This window comes from Malania oleifera, chromosome 13 (genome assembly GCF_029873635.1).
Source record: "Malania oleifera isolate guangnan ecotype guangnan chromosome 13, ASM2987363v1, whole genome shotgun sequence".
Lineage (NCBI taxonomy): Eukaryota > Viridiplantae > Streptophyta > Magnoliopsida > Santalales > Ximeniaceae > Malania > Malania oleifera.
This window is the reverse complement of record NC_080429.1, coordinates 64,609,882-64,622,795: the sequence shown is the minus strand read 5'-3', so window position 1 is coordinate 64,622,795 and position 12,914 is coordinate 64,609,882. Positions and strand designations below refer to the sequence as shown.

General features: G+C 39.6%; 1 protein-coding gene across 1 annotated transcript in view; it reads left to right on the top strand.

Moving 5' to 3' along the window:
- LOC131146744 (potassium channel SKOR-like) overlaps window positions 1-12,615 on the top strand; it is a 151,065-nt gene extending 138,450 nt beyond the window's left edge. The window contains exon 13 of the mRNA XM_058096511.1: window positions 12,041-12,615. Coding sequence (XP_057952494.1) covers window positions 12,041-12,285 — 245 coding nt within the window. The 3' untranslated portion in view covers window positions 12,286-12,615. The remainder of the gene's footprint in view (window positions 1-12,040) is intronic.
- The last annotated feature ends 299 nt before the right edge of the window (window positions 12,616-12,914 follow it).

Below are 12,914 nucleotides of genomic sequence, written 5' to 3'. Positions count from 1 at the left end.
GAGGGTGAAGGACTTGTTAGTGCAGCAAGGGATGGTGAAGGCTCTATATGGAAAGAAGTCGGACGATATGAACAACGCAAGTTGGAAGGAGCTGGAAGCAAAGGTTGTGTCCACTATCTGGCATTGTCTAGTTGATGACGTGATGTATCATGTCATGGATGAGGAATCGCCGGCAGTGGTTTGACTGAAACTTGAAAGCTAGTACATGTTTAAGTCGCTTACGAACAAGTTGTATCTTAAGAAAAAGCTTCATTGACTTAAGATGGCAAAGGGTTCAGACCTAACTCAGCACATCAACACTTTCAATCAAATCATTAGTGATTTGAAGCATTGATGCTGCTAAATTCCCTACCGACATCTCCTATATACGAGAAACTGGTTGCAACGCTAACTTGGGGAAATTAAAGTCTACAGTTGGAGGACATCACGAGTACATTGCTGGGGTTCCACCAAAGGAAGAAAGCCAGCGATGAGGGTTCACATGGTGAAGGGCTCATGGCGAAGGGGAATCGGGATCATGGGATGAGTAACTTCCAGGGTGGATCAAGCAACCATAGGGCTCAATCCAAATCCAGGAAAAGGAAGGACGTACGGTGTTTTAAATGCATAAAAAGGGGGCATATAAAACCCAAGTGTCCGGAAAAGAAGGGGGTTTCTGAAACCAAAGAAGGTTCGTCAAACACGGTGAATGTAGTAGGAGACTTTGGGATCGGTAACGGTGATATGCTCTCAGTTTCATAGAGGTCCGATGAGTTCCCAGAATCTTGGATCTTGGACTCGGTGGGTTCTTATCATATGATGCCCAACAAGAACTGGTTCACTATGTACAGATTGGTGAGTTCTGGTTTCGTTCTGATGGGGAACAATGTTGCGTGCAAAGTGATCGGGATGGGGAATGTCAGAATCAATATGTACGAGGGTGTGGTGAGCTCGTTGTGTGATGTGAGGCACATACAAGAGTTGAGGAAGAATCTAGTTTCGTTAGGCACCTTGGATTGTAACGGGTTCAGTTACAAATTTGAAGGTGGGATAATGTAGGTGAGCAGGGGAGTTATGACCGTGATGAAGGGAAAGAGAGTGTCGAGTAATATATACACACTGTTGGGTACCACGGTTGTAGGTGGAGCTGCAGCTGCAGAGTCTGAGTCTGACAGTACTGTTTTGTAGCATGTGCGTTTAGGGCATATAAGTGAGCGTGGAATGAAGGAACTTCACAAGAGAAATCTTCTAAAGGGGGTCAAATCATGTAAGTTGGAGTTTTGCAAGTATTGTGTGCTTGGGAAGTAGAACAGGGTTCAGTTCATGACAGCCACGCATAGTACTGGACTATATTCATTCGGACATTTGGGGACCGATGAGAGTAGCATCACCGGGGGACGTGTGTATATCGTGAGCTTCATTGACGATTACTCACAAAAGGTCTGGGTTTACTTCATGCGGCACAAGTCGGAGACGTTTGCCAAGTTCAAACTATGGAAAGTTGAGGTGGAAAACCAGACCGGGAGAAAGATCAAGTTCCTTAGGACAGACAATGGAAATGAGTACACAAACTTGAGTTTCAGAGAGTTCTGGGAGTAGCATGGCATAAGGAGACATTTTACAATACGTTGGACATTGCAACAAAATGGTGTGGCGAAAAGGATGAACTGAACCCTTACTGAAAGGGTTCAGTGCCTTAGGTTGCATGTTGGGCTCACCATGAATTTATGGGCCGAGGCTGTTAGTAAGACTTGTTTCTTGGTAAACAGATCACCAAGGGCATCACAGAATGGGAAAGTTGCTAAGGAGGTGTGGACACGTAACGAGGTAGACTACTCCGGATTGAAAGCGTTTGGGTGTCCAGCCTATGCGCACATTCCTGATGAAGAGAGATCTAAGCTTGAGGCGAAGTCTAGACAGTGCATCTTTTTGGGATATTAGAAAGGCGTGAAAGGGTTTAAGCTGTGGGATCCAGTGGCAAACAAGGTGATGATCAATAGGGACATGGTTTTCGATGAGAAAACCATGTTACGTCGTACTTAGGAGGAAATAGAGAAACATGTGCCAAACAATCACAGCAGCAATGAGCATGCGATTCAGGTGGAGTTGGAGACTCAGAGCGGAAATGCAGGGAGTCCTAGCTTGAGAGATCAGACAACGGTGTAGGTGGAGTCAGAAACTCAGGATGGAGATGACAATGTTAAGAACACAGGGAGTTCTAGCTTGGATGACCAGCAGCCGCATCGTCAGACCACCCCTTAGGTACGGTTTTGACGATCTGATGTCTTATGCACTTATCACTAGCATCGGGGATCCTACTACTTTTCTGGAGGCCATGCACAACCAAGAAAAGGGTAGTTGGATAGGTGCCATGGTGGAGGAAATGGAATCGTTGCATAAGAATCAAACGTGGGACTTGGTGGAGCTTCCAGCTGGGAAGCGGGCGATTGGATGCAAGTGGGTATACAGAAAGAAAGAAGCTATGTCAGAAAGGGAAAGAGAGAAGTACAAGGCTCGCTTGGTAGCAAAGGGATACTCGCATAGGAAGGGAGTAGATTATAATGAAATCTTCTCCCCTGTGGTCAGGCACACTTCCATCAGGGTAGTGTTGGGACTGGTGGGCAACATGATATGCATGTGGAGCAAATGGACATAAAGACGGCGTTCCTCCATGGTGATCTGGAGGAGCTGATTTACATGACACAACCAGAAAGGTTTAGTCAGCCTAGAAAGGAGCACTTAGTCTGCAAACTGAAGAAATCACTGTATGGGTTAAAGCAGTCTCTGAGGCAGTGGTACAAGAAGTTTGACGCCTATATGATCCGTATTGGCTATAGGAGGTGTGAGTATGATTACTGCGTCTATGTGAGGAATCTTGAGGACAAGTCTCTCATATTTCTGTTATTGTATGTTGACAATATGCTGATTGCTGCTAAAGACATGACCGAAGTGAATCGGTTGAAGGCTCTGTTGGGAAAAGAGTTTGACATGAAAGACTTGGGTGCAACCATGGTTTTAAATTTCCACGAAACTGTCAAAATTTCCATCGAAATTTCCGATTTCTGTCACCTTCGAATCGAAATGGCAGTCGATTTTTGTCTTGCATAATTTCCGTCGAATTCTCAACGAATCATCCGAAATTTATTGAAACCCCAAAATTTTAGCGAAATTTGTCAAAATTTATCGAAACCTCGAGAGTGAAGTGAAATTTCTCTTTCAATTTATTTTATTGAAACAAAAGGTTATAACAAGTGCTTTTGAAATTATATGAAAAAATGAACTTATAGTAATATTTTATTTAACCATTCATGTCTAAATTATCAATATTTGTATAAGAAATAATATTTAAATTATTTATGAATTTCATTTGCATTAACTGAATATGTTTAATGTACATTATCTTACAAACATGTTTGATACACATACTATTTTACAACTTTTCCACCTCATACAAAACATACGTGTATTTAATTTGTAATATATTAGTCTTAAAACTTATGTTTTTATGTTTGTTAACCATTTCTAAAGTTTCACAAAGAATTCCATGCTTTACTACTAGTTTCCATTACTTTTTCAAATCGAAATTGAAATCGAAATTTCCATCGAATTTTCCGTACTTTTGGAGCTTCGAAATTTGAGTCGAAATCGAAATTTAAGACCTTGGGTGCAACCAATAGGATACTTGGCATAGAGATTCGCAGGGATAGAGCTGCAGGGAGACTATGGTTATCTCAGGGTGACTATGTGGAGAAGGTGTTGGAGAGGTTTAGCATGGCTAATGCTAAGTCGGTGAGCACACCTTTGGCGAGTTATTTCAGGCTGTCTACCGCCCAATGCCGATGGCCGGATGATGAGTTTCGTGATATGTCGAAGATCCCCTATATTGGTGTAGTGGGGTGTCTAATGTATGCCATGGTGTGTATGAGGTTGGACCTAGCACATGTTGTCAGCGTGGTGAGCAAGTTCTTCTCGAATCTGGATCGACGGCATTGGGATGTAGTCAAGTGGATTCTCAAGTACTTGAGGGGCATAACTGGATATGACATCATGTTCAGTGGACAACAGAGTGATCCGTTAGTGGTAGAGTACGTGGATGCTGATTACGCAGGAGACTTGGATGACAGGAGGTCTACCACAGGGTACATATTTACCTTTGTGGGAGGACCTATTGGTTGGAGGCTATGGTGCATTTGCTCATAGCTTTATCTACTACTAAATCGGAGTACATGGCAGTGGCTAAGGCTACCAAGGAAGTGTTGTTAGGGAGCTAGGTGTTCACCAAGGTGGAGTTTAGCTGCAGTGTGATAGTCAAAGTGTCATCTACTTGGTGAAGAATCAGGCATACCATGCGAGAACGAAACACATTGATGTGCAGTATCACAGGGCTAGGGAACTAATTGCTTCAGGAGAACTTCTACTTGAGAAGGTTTATACGTCTGACAATGCGGCTAATATGCTGACGAAGTTGGTCACAATGGACACGTTCAAGCATTGATTGGACTTGATCAACGTCTCCAGGTGCTAGACGGGGAGACAATCCCAATCTACTGTCCCGGGTGGAGCAGCGGTTATGCTTTTGGATTTCCTAAGTGGTGAATATTCGCCAAGGTGGAGATTGTTGAGAATGTGGCTCATATTTGAGTGGAACGCATGCACCGGGAGCACATCGTTAACCGAGGAATAAGAGTTGAGGGGTAAACGTTGACAGTTTGCACTGTAACCGCTGACAGTTTAGGCAGAATGTAGGGGACTCCTCTTGGCCAAACCGTCGACTGTTTTGATCAGCGCACGTCACGAAATTCAAATCATGAGACCAATAGATTGGGTAGATTGGAGGATTTTCCTACGGGGATTGGCATAGGGATGGTTTAGATAGGATCTCAGGTTCCTATACGCTTAGGGTTCACATATAATCAATGTTTGTAACCCTAATTTGTAAGCTTGACATAATTGATAGTGAAAATCAGAGTTGCTGCTCCCATGGACGTAGGAACATTGCCGAACCACATAAATCTTGTGTCTTTGATTGTTGCTTTCGTTCTTCTCATTGCTGAGTGATTGTTTCTTTCCTATTGTTCATCATTGAGGGATTGCACTACTTGTTTGTTGATTAATTTGTGAGTGTGTGAGGGCTTCCGATGCGCATCCGCGAACAACAATTAGTCAACCCAATAAAGTGGTAGCAATTCAATGAATGGATTTTATGGGGTTGTTATTGTTTAATACCTTCCCTACACACCATTAGACTTTTGAACTCAATTATTTGGTTCATAGATCCATTTTATTCTTTTAGTGACGGATGAACTGACTAGGAGCATCCAAAATGAGGTTCCATGGTGTATGTTGTTTGCAGATGATATTATCTTGATTGATGAAACTAGGAATGGAGTAGAATCTAAGTTCGAATTATGGAGAGAAAATTTTAAATCTAGAGGCTTTAGGATAAATAGAAATAAAACAAAATATATGAAATGTAATTTCAATAATAGTAGGAGGAATATTGAACACAAAGTTAAACTTGATGATAAAGAAATCAATAGCACTAGTAGATTTCGATACCTTGGATCTATTATGCAAGTTGACAGGGAAATTGAATTAGATGTAATACATAGAGTTAAAAGGTTGGGTAAAATGGTGAAGTGTTTCGAGTGTGCTTTGTGATAATAGAATACTCTTAAAATTAAAAGAGAAGTTTTATAGGATGATTGTAAGACCAACTATGCTATATAGATCAGAATGTTGGGCGACTAAGAAACAACATATCCAAAAAGTAAAAGTTGCTAAGATGAGAATTATAAGATGGATGAGTCTTATAATGTTAAAAGATAAATTAAGAACTGAACATATTCATGCTAAATTAGGCGTAGCTCTTGTAAAAGATAAGATAAGGGAGGGACAACTCAAATGGTTTGGGCATTTGCAACATAGGCCACATAGTGCGCCAGTGAAAAAGAGTGAATTAGTTATTATGAGGGGCAACAAAAAGGATTGAAGATGGAATAAATTTTTGTATTTCTTCTTCTAATTATGTACATCTCAATCTTACATTATATAATACAATCAACTATTCTAAACAAGGAAATAATCCCCCTACAGAATAATATATTATCTTCTACATTTACCCGCTTTCCTAATTGACTCATTTTTCACAAAGATACTTGGGATTTTATTACTCCCCCTCAAGTTGGATCATAGATATTAATCATCTCCAACTTGCTAATGAGATCATCAAAGTTTTGTCGTGCCAACCCTTTAGTGAAGATATCTGCAATTTGTTCCTTGGTGAGTACATAAGTCATACAGATAGTTCCTTCTTCAACTTTCTCTTCGATAAAATGTCGGTCCACTTCCACATGTTTAGTCCTGTCATGTTGAACTGGATTGAGAGAGATACTAATGACTGCTTTGTTGTCACTATAGAGTTTGATAGGAAATTTCATAGGGACCTGTAGTTTTCCCAAGAGTTTTCGTAACCACTGTCCTTCACATATTCCTTAAGCAACTGCCCTGAACTCAGCTTCGGCACTACTACGAGCCACTACATTCTGTTTTTTGCTTCTTCAAGTTACCAAATTTCCCCAGACGAATGTGCAATAACCGGTGGTGGACCTTCTATCTTCCACTGATCTTGCCCAATCTACATTTGTAAAGATCTCTACTTCCTTGCTTTAACATTTGTTGAAGAAGAGTCCTTTGCCCAAGGAGCCCTGGAGATATCGAAGGATCTTGTACATAGCATCTAAATGAACTTCTTTTGGTGAATGCATATGTTGGCTTACCATACTAACTGCAAATGCAATATTTGGTCTGGTATGTGATAGGTAGATTAGCTTACCAACCAATCTTTGATACGTCTCCTTTTCAACTGGTATTCCACAGTCTTCGACCCTCTTTACTACTTCAATCGGGGTTTCACTAGGTTTGCATCCAAGCATGCTAGTTTCAATTAAGAGATCAGTGATATACTTTCGCTGAGAGACGCCAATACCCTTTTTCGTTCTAGAAACTTTCATGCCCAAGAAGTACCGCATTTGTCCCAAGTCTTTAACTTCAAATTCAGTAGCTAGAACTTTCTTCAATCTTTCCATCTTTACTATATCATCCCCAGTTAAGATTTTATCATCAACATATGCTATTAGAATTGTTCTCTTACTCCTTTCAGACTGTTGGAAGAACAAGGTGTGATTTGATTGCCCTTGTCGATATCCTTGGTCCTTTATTACTTTTGAAAATTTGTCGAACCATGCTCTGGTAGATTACATGAGTCCATACAATGACTTCTTGAGTTTACACACTCTGTTTTCTTCACCTTTCTTACTAAAGCCTGGTGGTATTGTCATGTAGACTTCTTCTTCTAACTCGCCATTTAAAAATGCATTCTTAATGTCAAGTTGTTGTAGTGGCTAATCTAAGTTAGCTGCCAAGAACAAGAGGACCTGAACTGTATTCAAGTTTGCCACCGGTGCAAATGTTTCCGTGTAGTCAATGTCATAAGCCCGTGTAAATCCTTTTGCAACGAGTCTGGCTTTATATCATTCAACTGTCCCATCAGATTTATATTTCACTGTGAAGACCCATTTACAACCAACTGGCTTCTTCCCTCTCAGCAAATTCATTACATCCCAAGTTCCACTTTTCTCTAGGGCCCACATTTCCTCCATGAAAGCCTCCCTCCATTTAGGTATTTCCAAAGCGTCCTGAATATTCTTTGGAATTCTCATCCTGTCAAGGTTAGAGGCAAAAGCACGATATCCTGTAGAAAAGCTTCTATAAGACATGTATTTAGACCAGGGATATTGAGTACATTACCTAGTTTGTTTTCTGATTGCAATAGGTAAATTGATGTCATTAGGTACAGGATTATCATAAGAGAGCTCATGACTATCTATTACCAGATTGGGATTGGGCGTAGACTCATGGTTGTTCGGAGCCATCATTGGTTCCAACACTCTTGGTGCCTCAAGTATGAGATTCTCCTTGTTCTTTGTGTTCGGCTTTCTTAAGTAAACAAGTATGTCTATGTTGTTTTGCTTTCTTGCATCTCCTCCTGAGGTTAAGTGCTCTTTTTTGTTTGACAGGTTAGGAAGTGAAGCAATGGGAGGCTCAGTAGATGGGTCAGGGAATGAAGCAATGGGAGACTCAATAGATGGCACAGATTCAATAGTAAAGAAGTCAAAGAACCGATCTTCACTCCATTTCTCACCCTGAAGAGAGGTCTTTGGGAAATAAGGAGTGGTTTCAAAGAATGTGACATCAAGGCTAACAAACATCCTTTTTGAGACAAGGTCATAGCATTTGTAGCCTTTCTAGGTAGGGGAGTAACCAATGAAGACACATTTAACGGCACGAGGATTCAATTTATCTTGATGGTGAGCATGAACATGAACAAATGCAGTACAACCAAAGATTTTCAACGGAAGACTGGAGGGGAGTCGAGAGGTAGGAAAATGTTCCTGGAATTTCTGGAGAGGAGTGGCAAAGGAAAGTACTCGACTCAGCATTCGATTAATGAGATGTGTAGCTGTTAAGATGACATCTCCCCAAAAATATTTTTTCATGTTTGTAGTGAACATCAATGCCCGAGCTACTTCAAGTATATGTCTGTTTTTTTCATTCAACAACCCCATTTTGTTTAGGGGTGTCCACACAAGAACTCTAATGAACAATCCTATTTTCTTGAAGATAAGTTCCTAGAATATCATTAAAATATTCCGTACCATTATCAGTACATAAAATTTGAATGTGAATCTGGAATTGTATTTGAATCATGGAATGAAAACTGACAAAAATGGGACGGACTTCAGTTTTATCTTTCAACAAGTAAACCCAACAAAGACGAGTATGGTCATCAATAAAAGGAACAAAATATTTCATATGGGTGCGATTGAGGGATCTTGAGGGTCCCCACAAATCACTGTGAATCATAGTAAATGGGCGGGATGGTTTGTATATGGATGTTGGGAAAGTACACCAGTGTTTTGCAAGCTCACACACTTCACATTGAAACTCAGAAGACATTTTATTTAAACAAATAGATGGAAAAAAACGTTTAAATATTGAAAATTTGGGCGACCCATCCTAGAATGCCATAACAAAAGTTTACTATCTCTAGAAATAGATGCAGAATCACAAATTACAGTATTACATTGTTCACTCAAGCTTGCCTCCTCAAATTAGTAGAGTCCTCATACGCCTTAGCAGTGCCAATCGTCTTTCCCGATGATAGGTCCTGAAAAACACAATGAGATGAAACAAATTTAGCAGAGCAATTGGAGTCTTTTGTTAACTAGTGTAGGACAAATTTTAAAGTTACAGAGTTAGATATGCGAATACTTCCTTTACCGGCAACTGGTGAGAGAGAACCATCTGCAATTTTGACTCTCAAATTTCCAGCATATGGTGAATAGGTTGAAAATAATTGATAAGAACCAGTCATATGATCAGATGCACCCGAGTCAATTATCCATGGTGATTTGTAACAGGATATAGTATTTAATGCTGACAAATAATTACCTTGGTGAGCCAAAGAACCAGTGGAAGACTGACCCCATGTTTGAATTGAAGAAAACATTTTATATAGCTTATCCAACTGCTCAAGGCTGAATGCACTACTTGGAGTGGTATTATTGGTTTTTTTCGCCTTGTGATTTTTCAGTTGAACTGTCAGTGGTAGCCTAATACCCACGATTTTTTTTATATTGTCTCGGCTTCCAATCTGCAGGCTTTCCATGAATCTCCAGCAAGTATCTTTTGAATTGAATGGCCTGGCTTGCGACAATGCTCATTACTTCGCAAGCTGAAGGCTGATATTTCATCCCCCATATGTCCGGTCAGAACCTTCGTCATAACACTACGATTTCTCGAGAGTAGGGCCGATATTTCATCCCCTGTGTGTCCGATTGGTCCTTTCATCATCACGCTACGACGGCTCTCTTCACGCCTTACCTCTGCAAATACCTCTCGGGTAGAAGGAAGGGGGTTTCGGCCGAGGATCCTTTCTCACACATCGTCCAAGTCACGGTTGAGGCCAGCCGAGAACTCAAAGACTTGTTCATTTTCGAGTCTCTTCTTATAGCGAATGTTGTCGCTAGGGCATTCCCACTCTTCATCGACGCTTAGGTCAAGCTCCTGCCAGAGAGTTGTCATCTTCATGAAGTAATCGGTGACATCTCTCTCTCCTTGCCGCAGCTGCCACAATCGAGTTTTTATCTCGAAAATCTAGGAGTAGCTTTTGGCATTGGAGTACATCTCGCGAACAACGTCCCAGACATCCTTCGCCATTGGTAAAAATAGGTAAATCTTGCCGATCGAGGGCTTCATCGAGTTTATGAGCCACGCAGTCACCACGGACTTTTCAGATTTCCATTTTTGCAGAGCAGCTGCGTCGGTTGAGGCTGGCTTCTTCCTTTCGCCGGTAAGGTATCCGATCCTTCCTTTACCTTCAATCACTAGTTTGATGGACTGAGCCCAGTCACAAAAATTTTTTCTGTTCAATCTCTCCCCCGAGAGTGGGAAGGCTGAGTTGTCTAGCCCATTCGAACCCACAATGGAGGTAACTTCATAGTCACCGTCGAGAGTTGCAGAGGAGCTCGACCCTCTGCTATTGACGGCGCCGTCTTCCATTGCAAACTAAGGTTTAGAAACCCTAGCTCTGATACCATGAAGATAGAATAAATTTCTGTATTTCTTCTTCTAATTATGTACATCTCAATCTTACATTATATAATACAATAAACTATTCTAAATAAGGAAATAATCCCCCTACAGAATAATATATAATCTTCTACATTTACCACTTTCCTAATTTACTCATTATTCACAAAGATCCTTGGGATTTTAACAGGGGTAGGGGTAGACTTAAAATAACTTGGAATGAGATAGTGAGGATTTAATAGTCTTAAATTTATCGAAGGGAATTGTCCATGATCACATAAATTGGCATAAAAGGATTCATGTAACTGACCCCACCTAGTGGGACTTGAGACTTGGTTTTGTTGTTTTGTTGTTGTTGTAGATCTGTTTTATTCCTTTTATGTCTTTTCCTTTAAGAATTAGAGTAGTGACATAAATTTTTCTATTTAAATATATATATAGGGAGGCTTCACATTGTGCTAGTAGTGAATGCTTCTGTCCCTACATATTTCTATTTAATACCCTCCCTATGCACCATTAGACTCTTAAACTCAATTTTTTGGTTCATGGATCCATTTTTTTTCTTTCAGGTCTTTTCCTTTAAGAATTAGAGTGGTGACAGAATTTTTTGCCTAAATATATGTAGGGAGGCTTCACATTGTGCCAGTAGTGAATGCTTCTGTCCCTGCATAGTTCTATTATCCGAGTTTTACTTTCCAATTTTATTTTATACTAGAATCAGGAAGATGTAATTTCAGGGACAGGAGATAATCAAAATGTCGGAATTGAGAAAAGAGGCACAACATACTTTTGCAGTTGTTGCTTGTAAGTTGAAATTGGTTTGTTAGAAAGAGACGCAACAAAGTGGAACTAATTCATTCCATACTAGCACTAATTTAATTATTTTTATGTGAGACTGACAACACATGAACACTTCATGTGCTTGAACGCTAGTGCTTTCTTGATTAATGATTATTACCAGCAATATCTAATGCATTTCAAAGTAGCTAGGTACTTCTTGACCAATCTTACAAGAAATTTACATCAACTCTAAATTATTAATTATTGTAACATATAATTGATTTAAAATGGATTTAAGTATGCACATTGAACAATTGATGTTATGTATGATGTTACCTCTAAATTTCTAGAAGAATACGAGTACTTTGCCATGTCCATGGATTTAAAGATTTTTTACATGCCAGTTAAATTAAACAAACCATACTGGAGTCCATACAACACAGAAGGCAAAATGTGCTATTTAGCCCTCAAAAGATTGACAACAAATTTGTTATGCGATCCTCATTTTGTTTCTCTTTTTTTTTTCCATTTAATTACGTGGAAGGATATTTTCTTCTCGAAGTTATTTTTTCAAATTTCACTTTACTGCATCCTTTTCATTGAGTTTCCTAGTATATGTTCCCAACAGGTGATACAATTCAAAGAAGGAAATGCAGTGTGTTCCCCTATCACCCATTCGAGTCCAAAGTGGAGAGAGAACAAGGAATTGTTCTATGGGTTCCACAAACCATTGAAGAGCTCATCAAGACAGCAGTGGAGCATTTAAAATGTCCAGGTGGTTCTTGCATTTTATCAGAAAATGGGGCTAAAATTCTTGATGCAGACCTTATTGGAAATGATCAGAAGCTCTTTTTGGTCAGCAACGCAGAATGAGGATATATGTTGGGGTGCCACAAAAACTTTTCATGCTTGTACAACAGACCAGATAATTTTGCTTTCCTTATATGTAATGAAAATGTCATGACATAGAAACATGCTGGCATGCAAAAGTATATTGCTTGTTCCTATTCTGTTTCCCTGATGATTCTGCTGGCCTGGTTTTAAAGAAGGCAGAATTGGATAAATGCAAGAAACAGTTGGGAAATTGAGCATGGACACAGACCATGCAATTCTGCCTATTAATTCATGTTTGCTTTGGTCGCGGAGTGGAATGGAATACAATGAAAAAATGAATGAAAAATATGCAAAAATTCAGGTGATAAATTTGATTCTCTTCCATCTTAGATAATAGTGTAGTTGCAGTTTTCCTCTGATCACACAGGATGAATCAACCATCTTGGCCATTGAAACTATCAATTATATTTATATATTTAACAACAAAATGTTATCAAATGATTTAAATCTACTACAAACAGAAAACGAATTTCTCTATTTTCATTTCTACTTATTTCTGCATCTGCCCATTTAATATTTATTGTATAGTATAACAATGATAATTTAAGAAAGTGTTGCGTATGTCGACAAACATAAACGTACTTATAAGTAAAATGTAAATATAATAT